The 14,073-nt window shown below is 50.2% G+C and overlaps 1 protein-coding gene across 3 annotated transcripts in view; it reads right to left on the bottom strand.

The window, feature by feature from the left end:
* LOC119967891 (protein PAT1 homolog 1-like) overlaps nucleotides 1-8,211 on the bottom strand; it is a 66,623-nt gene extending 58,412 nt beyond the window's left edge. For all 3 annotated transcript variants that reach the window (XM_038800984.1, XM_038800985.1, XM_038800986.1), the window contains exon 1: nucleotides 8,068-8,211. In XM_038800984.1, the coding sequence (XP_038656912.1) occupies nucleotides 8,068-8,133 (66 nt within the window). In that variant the 5' untranslated portion in view covers nucleotides 8,134-8,211. The remainder of the gene's footprint in view (nucleotides 1-8,067) is intronic.
* Nucleotides 8,212-14,073: the final 5,862 nt, after the last annotated feature.

Raw genomic sequence — 14,073 nt, 5'->3', positions numbered from 1 at the left:
TGGGGTGAATAATAATCTTATAATCTTTATTACTGTCACAAGTAGGCTTACATTAACACTGCAATTAAGTTAATGTGAAAATCCCCTAGTCGCCACTCCTGTGCCTGTTTGGGTACACAGAGGGCGAATTCAGAATGTCCAATTTACCTAACAAGTACGTTTTTCTGGACTTGTGGAAGGAAACCAGAGCACCCGGAGGAAACTAACGCAGACATGTGGAGAACGTGCAGACTCCGCACAGACAGTAACCCAAGCAGGAATCAAACCTGTGACCCGGGCACTGTGAACCAACAGTGCTAACCCATAACCTGTTTCTGTCCTGTGGACATTGTTTTACATTTGCATGGTGCCACAGGGTTGCTCTCTCCACAGAGTTATTCATTTTTAAACCAAACGGCATAATTCCAGCAGAGGGCATGGAAACGGGAGACACGATCATGCCTCCTTGAGCCTGTTACACAGAATAGGAGGAGGCCTGGAAGAGAATCAAGGGTTATGGGGATAGGCAGCAAAGTGTTGAGGATTATCACATCATATTGGTCATTTTCTCACTGAACGGTGGAGCAGACTTGATGGGCTAAATAGTCTACTTCTGCTCCTATGCCATTCACGACATTGAGCCTGTTACACAGGGACAGGAGGAGGTCAGTCAGCCCCTTGAGTTTGATCTACTATTTAATAGGTGATCGGTATTCTCACTCCACCCACTTGCATTTGCTCCATATTTTGTAATATACTGGGGAAGGAAACGTTTACCGATCTCAGGTTTAAATTTTTAAATGGGCGAGCCCTCTTGTTTTTAATGGGACTTTATTCCAAACTTCATCAAATTCTTGCATACGAAGGCGTAACTATATAATACAAACAGTTTGTCATGCTATTTTAACAAAGTAACAGTGAACCCCGTATTGCCTTCAGCCCAACCACTGCCTTTCTTCTACCCCCCTCCTTACTCCATCCCCCCACAACCCACATACATCCCCTGCTCCCCCTCCCAACTGCTGTCCCTCAGTCTAACATTCCCAGGATTGGTTCAGATAGAGAGGAACGGTTGCTCAATCTAAGATACCCAGGATAGTGGGCAAAGGTCCCTCATTCTGGCCCCCACGGCTAGCGTTAGGTCAAATTCGATTAGTTCGGGAGACTTCCAGTCACACAGGGGTATGAGTGAGGGGTGCCCGTTATCCCCACTTATGTTTGCACTGGCTATCGAACCCTTGGCTATTGCGCTCCGGGGTAGTGGTCGGGTATTATGGGGAGGCAGGGTGCGGAGCACAGTCTCATTGTATGCAGATAACATGTTGCTGTATATTACCAATCCACTGGAATGTATGGATAGGATGAAAATAATCTTTATTGTCATAAGTAGGCTTATATTAACACTGCAATTAAGTTACTGTGAAAATTACCTAGTCGCCACACTTGGGGATATTGGAGAAGTTAGAGGTTTTTTTTCAGGCTGCAAACTGAATATGGCAAAAAGTGAAGTATTTCCGGTGAATGCCCTGTGAGGGTCAGATTTGTCCCCTACCATCTAAATTGGTGAAGAGTAGGTTCAGGTATTTGGGTATTCAGGTGGCTGATGACTGGGCCGCGATGTATGAATGGAATGGGCTTCCTTGGAGGAGGGGGTGAAAGGGGGTCTGAAGAGGTGGGATCCATCCTACTTTTGTTTGCAGGGCAGTTGCAGACGGTCAAGATGAACGTCTTGGGGCGGGGGGGCATGCTAGCTGGGTGACGAACATGGTGACGGTCCGGCACTGCTGGGGGGGGGGGGGAAATGGGTGCAGGTGGAGGAGATGTCACGTGTGGGGCAATGTTTGAGGCTCTGGCTGCACCAACCCTCCCTTCCGTTTGCCCTGGGACGATATATGGCGAGTCCGATGGTGACATCGTCCTTAAAAGTCTGTAACCAGCCACGGCATTTTGGTGTGGGAGGGGTATGTGGCTCCTGTTTGTGGGAATATCCATGGCAGGGATGGATGCGATGTATAGGCGGTGGCATAGGTAAGGCGTGGAACAGGCAAGGGACTTGTTTGTGGAATGAAGTTTTGCAGGTTTGAGCACAATTACGGGATTTAGTGTGGAAGGAGGTGCCCTTGTTTCCTCGGTCGGAGCACACTTTGTTAGACAGGTTGTCGTCGCCAGTTGAGCTCGGGAACGGGAAGATTGTGGATATTTACAGATGACTGGTGAGCCCAGACAAACGACTAATTGAGTAGGTGAAGTGGGTGGAGGAGCTCGATGTGAAATTGGGATGGGGGTCAGGAGTGAGATTATGCACCAGGTAAATGCAATGTGTTAGGCTGAGCTTCAATGTGGTGCACAGGGCTTGTATGACTGTGTGGATCATAGAATTTACAGTGCAGAAGGAGGCCATTCGGCCCATCAAGTCTGCACCGGCTCTTGGAAAGAGCACCCTACCCAAGATCAACACCTCCACCCTATCCCCATAATCCAGTAACCCCACCCAACACTAAGGGCAATTTTGGACACTAAGGGCAATTTATCATGGCCAATCCACCTAACCTGCACATCTTTGGACTGTGGGAGGAAACCGGAGCACCCGGAAGAAACCCACGCACACACAGGGAGGATGTGCAGACTCCGTACAGACAGTGACCCAAACTGAAATTGATCCTGGGACCCTGGAGCTGTGAAGCAATTGTGCTAACCACTATGCTACCGTGTTGCCCTTCTGTGTGTTCTTCTCAGAAGTAAAGGATGTGAGAGAGATGTGGGGGATGGGGGGGGTGGCAAACCACACCCACATGTTTTGGTCATGTCCAAGATTGGTGAGGTTTTGGGGCCCAATATTGGAAACATTGTGGGTCACTGGGCCCTTTGGTGGTGACCTTTAGGGTGTCAGAGCTGCTGGAGGAGCGGGGCTAATGTAGTGGCCTTGGCCACTCTGGTTACATGCCGACGAATTGTACTTGAGTGGAGGTCGCCATTGCTGGGGGATGTGGCAGACTCCTTACGTTGGAAAAGATTACATTCGCACATCGAGGGGGAGGGATGGTTGGGTGTATGGGGGTAGTTCCCCTCTCTATTTGAGGACTTCTTTGTTGCCAGCAGGTGGGGTGGGGGGGAGGGGGGCAATTTTAAGGTGAGAGAACAATAAGATGTCAAACTGTGGGGATTGAGTTATATTTGTTCAATGATTAAGCGTTTTAAAATCATTTTATTAAAAAAGATTCCACAATCTAACTCTTCCCGGACTGGGTCAGATACAGAGTAAAGGTCCCTCAATGTAACATTCCCAGGATAGATACAGAGTAAAGGTCCCTCAATCTAACATTCCCAGGACTGGTTAAGATACAGAGTAAAGGTCCCTCAATCTAACTTTTCCATCGCAGGGTCAGATGCAAAGCAAAGTCCTTCAACCCAATTTTCCCATGATTGGGTCAGACACAGAGCAAAGTATCCTCATTCTATCATTCACAGGACAGAGTAAACGTCCTCAATCTAACATTTACAGGATAGAGTCAAACCCCCTCAAACTAACAATCCCAGGACTGAGTTAGATAGAGTAAATGTCCATCAATCTAACATTCCCAAGATGGGGGTCAGATATAAAGGTCCCTCAATCTGCCATTCCTGGGATAGTCAGATGCAGCATGAAAATCCCTCAATATAACATTCCCAGGACAAGATCAGATAGAGCGTAAAGTTCCATCAATCTCACATTTCCGTAACAGAGCCAAATTCTGAGTAAAGGTCCCACAACTTAACACTCCCAGTACTGGTCGAGGTACAGAGTAAGCATCCACAAACTAACATTCCCAGGATACAGACAGATAGAGAGTAAAGGTCCCTGAATCTAACATTCCCAGGACAGAGTCAGATAGACTAAAGATCCCTCATTCTAACATTCCCATTACAGGGTCAGATACAGAATAAAGTCCTGAAATCCAATTTTCCCATGATTGGGTCTAATGTTCTAATATACAGAGTATAGGTCCCATATTCTATCATTCACAGGACAGGGTCCTACAGAATACAGGTCCTCAATCTGACATTTACAGGATAGTCAAGCCCCTCAAACGAACATCGCCTGGACTGAGTTAGATACACAGTAAAGGTCCATCAATCTAACATCCCCAGAATGGGGTCAGATACAGGGTAAAGGTGCCTCGAACTGCCATTCTTGAGATATAGTTAGATACAGCGTGAAGATCCCACAATGCAAACATTCCCAGGACAGGATCAGATAGAGTGATCAATTTCATAGAACATAGAACAGTACAGCACAGAACAGGCCCTTCGGCCCTCAATGTTGTGCCGAACAATGATCACCCTACTCATCCACCCTATACCCCTAACCCAACAATCCCCCCCTTAACCTTACTTTTATTAGGACACTACGGGCAATTTAGCATGGCGAATCCACCTAACCCGCACATCTTTGGACTGTGGGAGGAAACCGGAGCACCCGGAGGAAACCCACGCACACAGGGGGAGGACGTGCAGACTCCACACAGACAGTGACCCAGCCGGGAATCGAACCTGGGACCCTGGAGCTGTGAAGCATTTATGCTAACCACCATGCTACCCTGCTACTGTATTCCCATAACAGTCAGATACTGAATAAAGGCCCCTCAATTTAACGTTCATAGTACTGATTGAGGTACAGAGTAAAGCACCCACAAATTAACATACTAAGCACTGGGTTAGCTACAGAGTAAAGGTCCCTCATCTAACATTCCCAGATGTGGAGATGCCGGCGTTGGACCGGGTGGGCACAGTAAGAAGTCTTACAACACTAGGTTAAAGTCAAACAGGTTTGTTTCGAATCACGAGCATTTGGAGCACAGCTCCTTCATCAGTTTGAGTGACTCACATAATGAAGGAGCTGTGCTCCGAAAACTAGCAATTCCTGTTGGACTTTAACCTGGTGTTGTAAGACTTCTTACTATGAGGGCAGCACGGTAGCACAGTGGGTTAGCCCTGCAGCCTCACGGCGCTGAGGTCCCAGGTTCCATCCCGGCTCTGAGTCACTGTCTGTGTGGCGTTTGCACATTCTCCCCGTGTTTGCGGGGGTCTCACCCCCACAACCAAAAGATGTGCAGGCATGGTGGATTGGCCACGCTAAATTGCCCCTTAATTGGAAAAAAATGATTTGGGTACTCTTAAATATATTTAAAAAAGACTTATTTCTGTAACATTCCCAGGAAAGAGTCAGATACAGAGTAAAGGTACCTCCCTCAATCTAACATTCCTCAGATACACAACAACGGTCTCTCAATCAAACATTCCTCAAACAGAGAGGGTGAATGTCATTCAATCGAACACTCACAGGTAAGCTTCAAATACAGAGTAAAGGTCCCGGAATCTAACATTTGGAGGACAGGGTTAGATACAGAGTAAAGGTCCCTCAATCTAACTTTTCCATCGCAGGGTCAGATGCAAAGCAAAGTCCTTCAACCCAATTTTCCCATGATTGGGTCAGACACAGAGCAAAGTATCCTCATTCTATCATTCACAGGACAGAGTAAACGTCCTCAATCTAACATTTACAGGATAGAGTCAAACCCCCTCAAACTAACAATCCCAGGACTGAGTTAGATAGAGTAAATGTCCATCAATCTAACATTCCCAAGATGGGGGTCAGATATAAAGGTCCCTCAATCTGCCATTCCTGGGATAGTCAGATGCAGCATGAAAATCCCTCAATATAACATTCCCAGGACAAGATCAGATAGAGCGTAAAGTTCCATCAATCTCACATTTCCGTAACAGAGCCAAATTCTGAGTAAAGGTCCCACAACTTAACACTCCCAGTACTGGTCGAGGTACAGAGTAAGCATCCACAAACTAACATTCCCAGGATACAGACAGATAGAGAGTAAAGGTCCCTGAATCTAACATTCCCAGGACAGAGTCAGATAGACTAAAGATCCCTCATTCTAACATTCCCATTACAGGGTCAGATACAGAATAAAGTCCTGAAATCCAATTTTCCCATGATTGGGTCTAATGTTCTAATATACAGAGTATAGGTCCCATATTCTATCATTCACAGGACAGGGTCCTACAGAATACAGGTCCTCAATCTGACATTTACAGGATAGTCAAGCCCCTCAAACGAACATCGCCTGGACTGAGTTAGATACACAGTAAAGGTCCATCAATCTAACATCCCCAGAATGGGGTCAGATACAGGGTAAAGGTGCCTCGAACTGCCATTCTTGAGATATAGTTAGATACAGCGTGAAGATCCCACAATGCAAACATTCCCAGGACAGGATCAGATAGAGTGATCAATTTCATAGAACATAGAACAGTACAGCACAGAACAGGCCCTTCGGCCCTCAATGTTGTGCCGAACAATGATCACCCTACTCATCCACCCTATACCCCTAACCCAACAATCCCCCCCTTAACCTTACTTTTATTAGGACACTACGGGCAATTTAGCATGGCGAATCCACCTAACCCGCACATCTTTGGACTGTGGGAGGAAACCGGAGCACCCGGAGGAAACCCACGCACACAGGGGGAGGACGTGCAGACTCCACACAGACAGTGACCCAGCCGGGAATCGAACCTGGGACCCTGGAGCTGTGAAGCATTTATGCTAACCACCATGCTACCCTGCTACTGTATTCCCATAACAGTCAGATACTGAATAAAGGCCCCTCAATTTAACGTTCATAGTACTGATTGAGGTACAGAGTAAAGCACCCACAAATTAACATACTAAGCACTGGGTTAGCTACAGAGTAAAGGTCCCTCATCTAACATTCCCAGATGTGGAGATGCCGGCGTTGGACCGGGTGGGCACAGTAAGAAGTCTTACAACACTAGGTTAAAGTCAAACAGGTTTGTTTCGAATCACGAGCATTTGGAGCACAGCTCCTTCATCAGTTTGAGTGACTCACATAATGAAGGAGCTGTGCTCCGAAAACTAGCAATTCCTGTTGGACTTTAACCTGGTGTTGTAAGACTTCTTACTATGAGGGCAGCACGGTAGCACAGTGGGTTAGCCCTGCAGCCTCACGGCGCTGAGGTCCCAGGTTCCATCCCGGCTCTGAGTCACTGTCTGTGTGGCGTTTGCACATTCTCCCCGTGTTTGCGGGGGTCTCACCCCCACAACCAAAAGATGTGCAGGCATGGTGGATTGGCCACGCTAAATTGCCCCTTAATTGGAAAAAAATGATTTGGGTACTCTTAAATATATTTAAAAAAGACTTATTTCTGTAACATTCCCAGGAAAGAGTCAGATACAGAGTAAAGGTACCTCCCTCAATCTAACATTCCTCAGATACACAACAACGGTCTCTCAATCAAACATTCCTCAAACAGAGAGGGTGAATGTCATTCAATCGAACACTCACAGGTAAGCTTCAAATACAGAGTAAAGGTCCCGGAATCTAACATTTGGAGGACAGGGTTAGATACAGAGTAAAGGTCCAGGAATCTAACATTTGGAGGACAGGGTTAGATACAGAGTAAAGGTCCAGGAACCTAACATTTGCAGGACAGGGTTAGATACAGAGTAAAGGTCCCGGAATCTAACATTCGCAGGACAGGGTTAGATACAGAGTAAAGGTCCCTGAATCTAACATTCACAGGACAGGGTTAGATACAGAGTAAAGGTCCCTGAATCTAACATTCGCAAGATAGGGTTAGATACAGAGTAAAGGTGCCCGGAATCTAACATACACAGGACAGGGTTAGATACAGAATAAAGGTGCCTGAATCTAACATTCACAGGACAGGGTTAGATACAGAATAAAGGTGCCCATGACATGGTCAGATAAAGAATGAAAGCCCCTCACCCTAACATTCTCTGGCCTGTCAGACACATTGGTCCCTCAATCTGATATTCCGCGGGTTGGGGCCAGTTTCAGGGTGAGAATGTGTGGGTGAACACCGTACTGGTTCTCCGCGCCGGGACCACTGTTTCTCCCCGCCGGGACCACCGCCCCTGCCCCGTGATGGGAGCGTTAGGCGAGGCCCCGGCTTTAGGCCGCGGTCTTTCCTGGGCCCGGAAATCCTATTCCAGGCGGACGGGTTATTAAGGAGGCGCTGCGCTGGGGATTTGTGGGGGGGTCTGCTCACCCGGTGGTCCGCTCCTCCTCCACCACCCCCTCCTCCTTCTCCCAGGGCGAACATCTCCCGGGACATGGCGCCTGGGTCGCCGCCGCTAACTCATCGCGGGGCCGCCATTGCCGCGCCTGCGCGCACTGCCGGGTCCGAGCCGGGCATGCGCTGTTGACGTCTCTCTCTCTCTCTCTCTGCGCCTCCACCGGTCACCGCAGCTGCGCCTTACAGTCCGCCGCCATTGAGCGTGCGCACTGTGCTTCCCATCTCAAGGAAACCCGGCCATCGTTGCGCATGCGTACTTCTGTCCGGCCACCCGCGCATGCGCCTCTTTGTCCGCTTTTGCTCCCTTCGTTCACAATGGGTGCGACTACGCCTCCAGTGAGCATGCGCGGAATGGATGTGTGAGGCTGCGCTCGTGCCCCGGGGACAGAATCGTCATTGGAGATGCTGATGCAGCATTTGTAAATGGAAATGGTGGGAGGGAGACCATGCATACAGACATTCCCCGCCCTGCACCTGTCATTAGAGACAGAGTCTGATATGGTGCAAGGTATCAGTCGCCACTTGACATTCAATGACATTACCATCGCTCAATCCCCGACTATCAACATTTAACCTGAATCTGGACTGGACTAGGTGTATAGGTACTGTGGCTACCAGAGCAGACTAGGAATCCCGTGGCGAGTAACGGCGAGGTAAAGTGGCCATGGCCCCAGGAGACTGCTTTCCCTTTTGAGGGGCAGAGCTGCCTGGTGGTGATTTAACCTGAGGATCACCACGCCTCAAGCGTGGGGCAAGGTTTGGGAATGCGGGATTTCATGAATAACCTGTGGTGAGTGATTCGTCTCTTGACTCCCCAAAGTCTGTCTACCATCTCCAAGACAGGAGTGTGATGGAATACTCTCCACTTGCCTGGATGAGTGCAACTCGAACAACACTCAATAAGCTCAACACCGACCAGGGCGAACAGTCTGCTTGAGCAGCACCCCTTCCACAATCATTCACTCCCTCCACCACTGGCAAACGATGGAAGCAGTGAGTGCCATCTACAAGATACACAACAGGAACTCACTTTTGACAGCAATTTCCAAATCCACAGCCACTGCCATCATGGTAGCACTACCACCTGAAGGGTAATTCTGGATGGGCAATAAATGCTGGCCTAGACAGTGACATCTGCACCCTGTAATGAATTTTAAAAAGACACCTGCCAACCACCATCCCGTCTTGGAAATATATCATCGTTCTTTCACTTGCTGGGTAAAAATCCTGAACCACCATTCCTAACAGCACTGTGAGGGTACCTACACCACACGGGCTGCAGTGGTTCAAGAAGGCAGTTCACCACCATTTTCACAAGAGAAGTTAGGAATGGGCAATAAATATGCTGCCGCCTTCGCGCCTGTGGGTCACCTACAAGGACCGGCATTACTATTTTGGGTCTCCGGAGGAGGCGTGGGCCTTTGTGCAGGCTGAAAAGTTGGACTCGAACTAGAGATTGGGGGCTGTGGGAGTTTTTTTCTGTATCACTGTTTATGCTGTTGCTGGTTATTCTCGCTTTCGGATGATGTTGGTTATGGTTTTGTGTCTTAAGGGGGGTATTGGGGCTTGTGGTTGATCTGTTTTTGTTTGTACGGGGTTGGTGGATGGGTTGGGACTGCTGTTTGGGAGCTGCGTTGGGGGGTGGGGTGAGGCAGTGTGAAAGGCTTTCCTCTGGTTTCCCGCGCTGCGGGACGAGGGGGGTGGAGCTGGTGACAAGAGGCGTGGATATCAGATCCGTTTTCCCGCGCTGAAGCGGTGCCAAGGAGCTGATGCAGGGGGGGAGGGGTGACCTCATATCGGGAGGGGCCGGAGTTAGGGCGTGAGCTGCCGGGGTCAGCAAAAGTCAGCTGGCTCACGGGAGTACTATGGAGGGAGAGTTGCGGCTAGGAGGGGTCCTAGCCTGGGGTGGGGTGGGGGGGGGGGGGGGGATACCGGGTTGCTGCTGGATTGGCCAGGGAGGAGCTAGTGTGGGTCGGGGGGGTCGGGGTGAGTTTCTATCACCGTGGGAAACGGGCCGAATGGGGGCTGGCCACGGGCGAGAGGTCGATGGGCTATAGCTAGTCGACTGGGGGGGGGGGGGGGGGGGGGGTGCCCCCTGATCTGGCTGGTTACGTGGAACGTGAGGGGGGTTGAATGGGCCGGTTAAGCGGGCTAGGGTGTTTTCGCATCTGAAAGGGCTGAAGGCGGACGTGGCTATGCTCCAGGAGACCCACCTGAAGGTGGCGGACCAGGTCCGTCTGAGGAAGGGGTGGGTGGGGCACGTTTTCCATTCAGGGCTCGACTCGAAGAACCAGGGGTTGCAATCCTGGTGGGGAAGAGGGTGGCTTTTGAGGTGTCTGAGGTGGTGGCTGAAAGTGGCGGCAGATATGTGATGGTGAGCGGTAAGCTGCAGGGGGAGAGGGTGGTGTTGGTAAATGTGTATGCCCCAAATTGGGATGATGCTGGTTTCATGAGGCGTATGTTGGGCCGCATTCCTGGCCTGGAGGTGGGGGGCCTGATCATGGGGGGGGGGGGACTTTAATATGGTGCTGGATCCCCTACTGGATTGTTCTAGTTCAAGGACAGGCAGGAGGCCGGCGGCGGCCAAGGTGTTGAGGGGGTTTATAGACCAGATGGGAGGAGTGGATCCCTGGAGGTTTGGGAGGCCGAGGGCTCGGGAGTACTCTTTTTTCTCCCATGTGCACAGGGTTTATTCCCGTATTGATTTCTTTGTCCTGAGTAGGGGACTGGTCCCGAGGGTGGAGGAGGCCGAATATTCGGCTATAGCGATTTCGGACCATGCTCCGCATTGGGTGGATCTGGAGATGGGGGAGATGCGGGACCAGCGCCCGCTTTGGCGTCTGGACGTGGGGTTGTTGGCTGATGAGGAGGTGTGTAGGAGGGTCCGGGGATGTATCGAGAAGTACCTCGAGGTCAATGATATTGGGGAGGTCCGGGTGGGGTTGGTGTGGGAGGCTCTGAAGGCAGTGCTTAGGGGGGAGCTGATCTCCATCCGAGCCCATAGGGAGAGGGGGGAGAGGGGGGAGAGGAGGGAGAGGGAGAGACTGGTGGGGGAGCTGTTGAGTGTAGATAGGAGGTACGCGGATGCCCCGGAGGAGGGATTGCTGGGGGAGCGGCGTAGCCTGCAGGCCAAGTTTGATTTATTGACCACCAGAAAGGCGGAGACACAGTGGAGGAAGGCGCAGGGAGCGGTCTACGAGTATGGAGAGAAAGCGAGGAGGATGCTGGCGCATCAGCCTCGCAAGCGGGATGCGTCTAGGGAGATTGGTGGATAGGGGTGGGAATGTGGTGCGGCAGGGGCAGAGGTCAATGGGGTCTTTAGGGACTTCTATAGGGAACTGTACCGGTCGGAGCCGCCGGCGGTGGGAGGGGGAATGGAGAATTTTTTGGACAGGCTGCGATTTCCAAGGGTGCAGGAGAAGCAGGTGGAGGGACTGGGGGCGCCGATCGAGTTGGAGGAGCTGGTTAGAGGGATTGGCCATATGCAGTCGGGGAAGGCGCCGGGATCCAATGAATTCCCGGTTGAATTTTATAAGAAATACGCGGACCTGTTGGGCCCCCTGTTGGTTCGGACCTTTAACGAGGCATGGGAGGGGGGTGTTTTGCCCCCGACGATGTCACGGGCGCTGATTTCCCTGATCCTGAAGCGAGATAAGGACCCCTTGCAGTGCGGTTCATATAGGCCAATTTCACTGCTGTATGTGGACGCCAAGTTGCTGGCGAAGATCATGGCCACTAGAATAGAGGACTGTGTGCCGGGGGTGGTACATGAAGATCAGACGGGTTTTCTGAAGGGGAGGCAGCTGAACACTAACGTGCGAAGGCTGCTAAATGTGATAATGATGCCGGCGGCAGAAGGAGAGGCGGAGATTGTGGTGGCATTGGATGCGGAGAATGCCTTTGATAGGGTTGAGTGGGGGTACTTGTGGGAGGTGTTGGAAAGGTTTGGGTTTGGGGTGGGGTTTATTAAATGGGTGAGGTTGCTGTACAAGGCCCCGATGGTGAATGTAGCGACAAATGGGAGGAGGTCCGAGTACTTCAGGCTCCACCGTGGGACGAGGCAGGGGTGCCTCCGTCCCCCTTGCTTTTTGCGTAGGCAATTGATCCTCTTGCCAAGGCTCTCAGGGAGTCGGGGAGGTGGAGGGGTCTGGTGCGGGGTGGGGAGGAGCACCGAGTGTCGCTGTATGCAGATGACTTGCTGCTGTACGTAGCAGACCCGGTGGGGGGAATGCCGGAGGTGATGGAGATTCTTGCTGAGTTTGGGAGTTTCTCAGACTATAAATTGAACCTGGGCAAGAGTGAGCTGTTTGTTGTACACCCGGGAGATCAGGAAGAGGGGATTGGTAGGCTCCCTCTAAAGAGGGCAGTGAGGAGTTTTAGGTACCTGGGGGTTCAGGTGGCTAGGAGTTGGGGGACTCGAGGGTGGTAGGGTCTAGGGTCAAGCCAGGCTGGGGACTTGCGATATTTGGGGTTGGGGTGGAGCCGGGAGTACAGGGGGCGAAAGAGGCCGATGTTTTGGCCTTTGCGTCCCTCGTAGCCCAGCGGAGGATCTTGCTGCAGTGGAAAGATGCGAGACCTCCGAGCGTGGAGACCTGGATCAGTGACATGGCGGGATTCATTAAGCTGGAGAGGGTCAAATTCGCCCTGAGGGGGTCGGTACAAGGGTTCTTTAGGAGGTGGCAGCCTTTCCTCGACTTTCTGGCTCAACGATAAGGAACAAGGTCAGCAGCAGCAACCCGGGATGGGGGGGGGGGGGTCTCAGGGGGGTATTGTTTGTTAATTTGCTTATTGTTAATTTACTTTATTGTTTATTGGGTTTGGGGGGGATGGGGAGGGTTTATTACATGCGCTGTTACGGGTTGCGGGGGGTGTTTATTATTATTATTATTATTGTTCTGTTGATATATATTTTTCAAAAAATTCCAATAAAATTTATTTTTTAAAAAAGGAATGGGCAATAAATGCTTACCTAGCTAGTGATTTCCACATCCCAAGAATGAATAAAAAGATGAATCTGAGTGCGTATTATTGTTCTATAGCCGTGTTAAACTGCAGTACAACTTTTACCAATAATATGTATGTAACCCCATGATCCCCGTGAAGTTTTCACTTTCTCCCTGTGTCTGTGTGGGTTTTCTCCAGGTGATCCAGTTTCCTCCCACAGTCCAAAGATATGCAGGTTAGGTGGATTGGCTCTGCTAAATTTCTCCTAAGTGTCCAAAGGTTGGGTGAGGTCATGGGGATAAGGCAGGAGATTGGGCCTGGGTAGTGTGCAGATTCAATGGGCCAAACGGCCTCCCTCTGCGCTGTGGAGATTCTGTGATCGCTTTTTTCAGTAGCCACCTTGACATGTAGTGTCCAATAAATAAGTGAGCCTCCATATTCTTCCAAACAAAATAAATGACAGGAGCCCCATTTAAAGGACATTCTAAAAACATATTTTCAGTTTAGCAGGATTTGCAAATTCTTTTTAACATTATTTCACAGGCTGGCAATTTTCTTACCCATCCTTAATTTTTCTTGAGAGGATGGTGGTGAGCCGCTTTCTTTTAAAAAAAAATAGATAGCCAATTATTAATTTTCCAATTAAGGGGCAATTTAGCGTGGCCAATCCACCTAACCTGCACATCTTTGGGCTATGGGGGTGAAACAGACACAGGGAGAATGTGCAAACGCCACATGGACGTGACACTGGGCCGGGATTTGAAGCTGGGTTCTCAGCGCTGTAGGCAGCTGTGCTAACCTCTGTGCCACGAGCCGACCGTTAAACCACTTTCTTGAGCCGCTGCAGTCCATGTGGTGTCGGTACACTCACAGTACTATTAGGGAGCGAGTTCCATGACTTCGACTCAGCAACCGTGTAGAAGCGGCAATAAATTTCCAAGTCAAGATTCCGTGGCTTGGAGGGGAAATACTATCTCATGCCATTCCCATTCATCTGCGGTTCCTGAATTACTAGATGGTAGAGCTCACTGGTTT

The sequence above is a fragment of the Scyliorhinus canicula genome, chromosome 6 (genome assembly GCF_902713615.1).
Source record: "Scyliorhinus canicula chromosome 6, sScyCan1.1, whole genome shotgun sequence".
Classification (NCBI taxonomy): Eukaryota; Metazoa; Chordata; class Chondrichthyes; order Carcharhiniformes; family Scyliorhinidae; genus Scyliorhinus; species Scyliorhinus canicula.
This window is presented reverse-complemented; position numbering and strand designations above follow the sequence as displayed.